The sequence below is a fragment of the Populus alba genome, chromosome 4, assembly GCF_005239225.2.
Source record: "Populus alba chromosome 4, ASM523922v2, whole genome shotgun sequence".
In the NCBI taxonomy this organism is placed as follows: Eukaryota; Viridiplantae; Streptophyta; class Magnoliopsida; order Malpighiales; family Salicaceae; genus Populus; species Populus alba.
The window spans coordinates 10,415,756-10,421,316 of record NC_133287.1 but is presented as its reverse complement, the minus strand read 5'-3'; the positions used below and the strand labels follow the sequence as shown (position 1 = coordinate 10,421,316).

At 40.0% G+C, this 5,561-nt stretch overlaps 1 protein-coding gene across 1 annotated transcript; it reads left to right on the top strand.

The window, feature by feature from the left end:
* The first annotated feature begins 3,407 nt into the window (after nucleotides 1-3,407).
* LOC118055123 (basic leucine zipper 43) lies at nucleotides 3,408-4,285 on the top strand. The gene has a single exon (XM_035066940.2). It carries the CDS (start codon nucleotides 3,553-3,555, stop codon nucleotides 4,141-4,143), a length of 591 nt encoding a protein of 196 aa, XP_034922831.1. The 5' UTR covers nucleotides 3,408-3,552; the 3' UTR covers nucleotides 4,144-4,285.
* The last annotated feature ends 1,276 nt before the right edge of the window (nucleotides 4,286-5,561 follow it).

Below are 5,561 nucleotides of genomic sequence, written 5' to 3'. Positions count from 1 at the left end.
GTTGTAGGGAACCTGCAAAAAGAAAAAAATAATTAAAAAAAAAAAAAAAAAAGTCCCTTTCGAAAAAGATGAAGGGAGAAGAAAGAAACAGAGCAAAGTAAAACACCAAAAAAAAAAAAAAAAAAAAAAGCCCCATAGAAAGAAAGACCGTCTCTTTTTTGGTTGAATAGACAGGCTAAGCAATAGGGAGCTGGGGTGGTGCACTAGGCACCCACGCGCGCTTGTTAGCAGGGTCCCACCTGTGACATCTATCGTGCGCCCCCCGTTTTTCTCGTCTGCCTAGAGCTCATAAAGCAAAATAAATCATGGTGGACCTCTGCATGTACAATATAGTTCATAAATGAGTTTATTCCACGCATTATGAGTCCAAGTATTCAATTTGAATCCTTTTTTTATAAAAAGAAATTTATGAATTATTCGAGGATAAGCTCAAATTAATAATAAAAAAAGACTCGATATGTGGAAGCCTATAAAAAATACTTTATACTAAATAAAATAATTGAAGTAGAATTTGTGTTCGTGCTTGGTCACACACTTGCTTTGCCTTCATGGGTCACTGTGGTACCATAAAGATTGAGGTAGGCAGTTAAATCAAGTACCCATCCGTGCATGACCAAAACCTTTATTCTAGGGAAATGTTTTCTAATTTATATATTTACTTCCCCGAACTACCCCTACCATGCTCCTGGATCGAGTGATCTCGTGTCAAGGGTCAAGGGTAGGTTGGGAAAGGGAGGAAACATTGGAAATGATTTGAAGCTCACGATAAGATATGCAAGCTCGGGGAGGAAAAGATGACGGTGGTAATCATTCCTTTCACGTCAGAAAGAGGAAGGCGGGTGGTTAATTCGTGTGTGAGTTTCGTGAATCAATTCAAGTTGCCTTATAATCTCTTATTTTTATAGGTTTATTTTATTAGAAATAGCTGTATTAGCGTGTTCAAATGGGTATTTTTAATTATTTTGATATGTTAGTATCAAAAATAATTTTTAAAAAATAAAAAATATATTATTTTGATACATTTCTGAGCAAAAAATACTTTAATCTACAATCGTTACCACACTTTCAAATAAACACTCTTGAATCTGCTCAAATATGTGTATAATACAAGCACAACGAACAAAATAGAAAAGCATTACTTTAATGTATTTTTAATCGAAAAGCATTTTGATTCGTTGACTGTTACCATACTCTTAAACACCCTCGAATTTGCTATATTGTGTGTACAATATAAGTACAACAGATAAAATAATTAAAAAAAAATATTATTTTGATACATTTCTAAGTAAAAAATACTTTGATCTACAAGCGTTACCACACTTCTAGACAGCGCGGAATCTACTCTACTATGTGTACAATACAAGTACAATGGACAAAACACGATATACCAACGTAAAGTCTGGGAGAGGTCATCCACCCTCTACTCTGAAAATCCACAGGGATCTTTAGGAGAAAGAATTCGCAACAAGGCATGGACAAGCAGGAGACAAGAAAAGAAAGACAAGTCCACATCTGTCTAATGATATTGTTGACCATAGGATCCACTCAACCTGATCAGGCAACCTGGAGTGTGGGAGAGAGAGCATTTTCCTTTAGTAAAGCTTTTGATGTCTTGGGGAGGCTTTTCGTTTAGTGGAGGACCTGCCCATCGAAGTACATCTATATCACCACCCCTGCTCCGCCCCACCATCACCATTTGTTGAGATCATTCCTCTCCACTTGGTGTGAGACTAGCTTCGTAGTGTGGCTAAGATCAAAGCTAATCTTCTCCGTGTTTCTTAACAGAGCCTACATAATTTGACTTGGTGCCCTAGAAAGCTTCAAATGTGACACTGGTTTCGCTAATATCCTCAAACTAGTGGTCTTGGGTGGAAGTTACTGTCAACAGAGTGAAAGAAACAGCGCACCACGCATTTCAATGGCGTGTGCCCTCTACGGGGCAACCTCGCATCTTTTGAACAGATAAATGGCCTTGTTGCGGGTTGCTTTCTGAAAGCTTTGCATTCCATGGGAGGGAGAGGTGACTGCTAAGGTGTCTCTCTCCAGCGCTTTAGAGCAGCTGTAGTCTTGATCGGGTCTTGGCAAGGAGTCCATTGTTGCATTGGGGAAGATCTGAAGAACACCTCCATTTCCCTTCCGATTCTATAAAAGTAGCCATCGCTTTTTCCCACCATTAAAGATCCCACTTCTCAGTCAAATCTCCCTGCTGGGGGTCAGAATGTCTTTGCATTATATAAGCATACAATATAGTCGATAGATGTGTGGCAATCAAAAACTATTGGCCTCTTCCAATTAGTACGAAGAACATCTTGGACCACACGTAACTACCACTTAAAAGTTGCCACCCCTGTTTCCATAGAGTTCTGATATCTAATCAAGAAAGATTACAGATTATGGCTGCTTTTATATCATCATGCACATGAAAGACAGTTTTAATCCATGTTTACATCATCATGAATAACACATTCAAGATTTTAAAGCAAGCTTTGTTAGAACCTGGCATTCAAGCACATCCTAGCAAAGAAAGTTGTCTCCACAGATATAGCCGGATTATGCTCTGGCCATCCTCCAAAACCCATAAAACAAAAAAAGAACACAGATTGCAGGGGTTTACAGGCTCTGCCCATCCTCCAAAACCCAAAAAAGAAAGAAAAAAAAAAAACACAGATTGCAGGGGTTTACAGGCTCTGCCCATCCTCCAAAGTCTGCCCTCCCTGAATAATTCCCGGGGCAACGATGCCTGCCATGGCATGACATGACATGCCATGAAGGATACCAAGGCATTCCACATGAGAGAATGTGCATACAGAAAATCAATTTAAACGGGCACACTCTTAATCCATTATTTTATTTCTGTGAAGTGGCTGTCGAGTCATTCACTCTGTTGTATAATCTTTTTCCAAAATATGGTTAGAAAAAGACTTGGCTTTCCCTCTCCTCCAGTTCCTTACGTCACAGAGTCTTATTGGCCTAAGATCTTTAAGTAAACTACTTAAATAAACTTGGCTAATTGAAATAATACACCTCCACTTTGAAGATTGACTTCTAGCACCCTATTTTCTGCCTCGCTCTCTGTTGCTCAAACATTTCCCCATTGATATAAGTGTACTCCCCCGCAATATGAACTCCCCCCCTGATGTAAGCATCATTGGATATCAGATGATTATCCACAACACAAAATGCAGGACCTGATTATGAGTGCACGTCATTGTCGTCACGCATATAGCCATAGCATGACCATACAAGGCAAACAGTACACGAGCTCTTGGTGTTATGATTATGTGTTCATGTGCATACATTACCAAGGGCTACATAAGAACAATGACATGATGTCATGATCTGCATGATGCTCTAGTGGTCTATGTCTTAAGAAGCTTAATTTGCTTCTGTTACTCCAAATTGCCAACAGTGGGGTCACCTCAAACTCCCCCCTCACTATAAAAGGCGACTGAACCTTGCACTTCTAACCCCGTTCAACACAATACCAGAGTAGAGTAGTTCACCTTCGAACTCCGAGGCTTAGATCCTGAAAGTTTTCTCCAGCTTTTAGCCATGCAGCCAAATGAGATTGCAGGACTCCATCATCTAGTTCCTCCCAACTCATCCCCGTATTCAGCTCATTTCAGCATGACTCAGGATAACTCACAGATGTTTCAATTTAACCAATTCACTAATCAATCCTATAATTTCCAGATCCCTCCTCAGCTTCAAGAATTCAGTCTACAAGCATCATGTATGAGCAGCCACTCAACCTCTGATGAGGCAGATGAGCAACAACTCTCTCTTATCAATGAGCGAAAACAGAGGAGGATGATTTCCAATAGAGAATCTGCACGCCGATCACGCATGCGGAAGCAGAAACACCTAGATGAGCTCTGGTCACAGGTGGTTTGGCTCCGAAATGAAAATCACCACCTCGTGGATAAGGTGAGCCGTGTATCAGAGTGCCATGATCAGGTAGTGCAAGAAAATAATCAACTCAAAGAGGAGATTTCTGAACTACGTCATGTGCTCACTGACATGCAACTCGGTAGCCCTTACCCTTCATTGAAAGGCCTGGAAGACATCACCTGTGATACAGCTTATCTGAGAGCTGAGTCCTCAAACCAATCCATCACAAGTTCTTCAGATTTGCTAGGTTAAGATGGACGCAACATATTTAGTTTACTTTTTTTCCCATTTTTGGTTCTTCTGTTTATCGAAGTCAACCAGTCCCAGCCCCAGTTTTAGCTGTAAGAGAATGAGCAGTAGTGGAATAACACGATTGGATCGTATCTTTAAATTACTGAGCAATTAGATGCTGCATATTCGTGCTTGGATATTCTTAAGCTATCACCAAATCACATGAGAACACCAGACCATATAATTATTATATATAATCCTGTTAAAGACTGGTGAGTAAAACCCCACAAGATCCCTTCTCAGAAATCATCTGTAAGAGCCTTGACTACGGATCGATTGCCTAAACTCTAGCCTGAAAGAAGATACAATGAACTCTATAAAAGCATCTTGTCCAAACAACTATGCCACCGTGAGTCAAAGGAAGCGCTTCCATCAGGCGTAACAAAATCGAGGAAGTAAAGTAACAGATGCGTTGGGATGGGAAAGTGTTGGATGTAACACAGAACAAAAGGATGGTGGCTTGTGTTGTTTCATGATGCAACTTACTATAACAAGAAAAAAAAAATATGATAACGATAGAAAAACACATCGTAAGGCTATCCACTAAATCCCACTTACTGTTCCATGCTTTTTAAAAGCGGCCTGTCTGAGTTTAGCTGGTGATTTGTTTTATCCTGTATAGTTTTCACAGCCCAGCAGAGAGCAAAGTTGTGGCCCTTTTTTTTTTAATTTATTTTCACATCTCTCTTCTTTCTGGAAAGCATGATGTTCCCGGAACAAGACTGCAGAAAGTTTTGATAAAATAAATTCCCACCCAGAAAGTTGCCAAAAAAATGAAGTAAAAAGGCTTAGGAGGCTAGCTTCCACCTCAAACACCACGATTAAGCATCCTTACTAAAGGATATCAACTGTCATAAAAATGATCCATCTCTCACACTGAAATCAGAGGAAGGAGATGACCCATTTTCCCATTGTAAAATATTTTCCGTCATCTGGAGATTAAAATTTTCTCATACCTTGTTCATAATTCAGCGGCATCTACTTTTCACAAAGCAGAGCTTCCATTCGCAGAATTGTATCTACTATCCAACACTTCATGCAAACAGAAATACCCCAATAGAAGAAGCAGGGGAGCAGCAAAAGACGTTTCTAGCAAATAGCCAAAACAGAGGGGAAGACACCAAACTAAAGATATCTGACTCTGACTCGCTAACAAGTCTGGACTCACTGATGAACACAGCAAGTAATCCAACACTGATTTCAAAACCCTTAAATCTCAACATTCACAACTCATCAAACCCAAGCACTAACAGCACCAGCGAGAGCTGGAACCCTCCATTAAGGACATTGTGCTAGTGCATCATCCACACTGGACATGAACCTCTATGGATTAAAATCTAACCCCAATATCAGCAACAAATCCCCATCATCAACTAAAA

What these genes read in the sequence shown, in the direction of transcription:
- LOC118055123 (XM_035066940.2), top strand. Translation starts at nt 3,553, where the DNA reads ATGCAGCCAAATGAGATTGCAGGACTCCATCATCTAGTTCCTCCCAAC.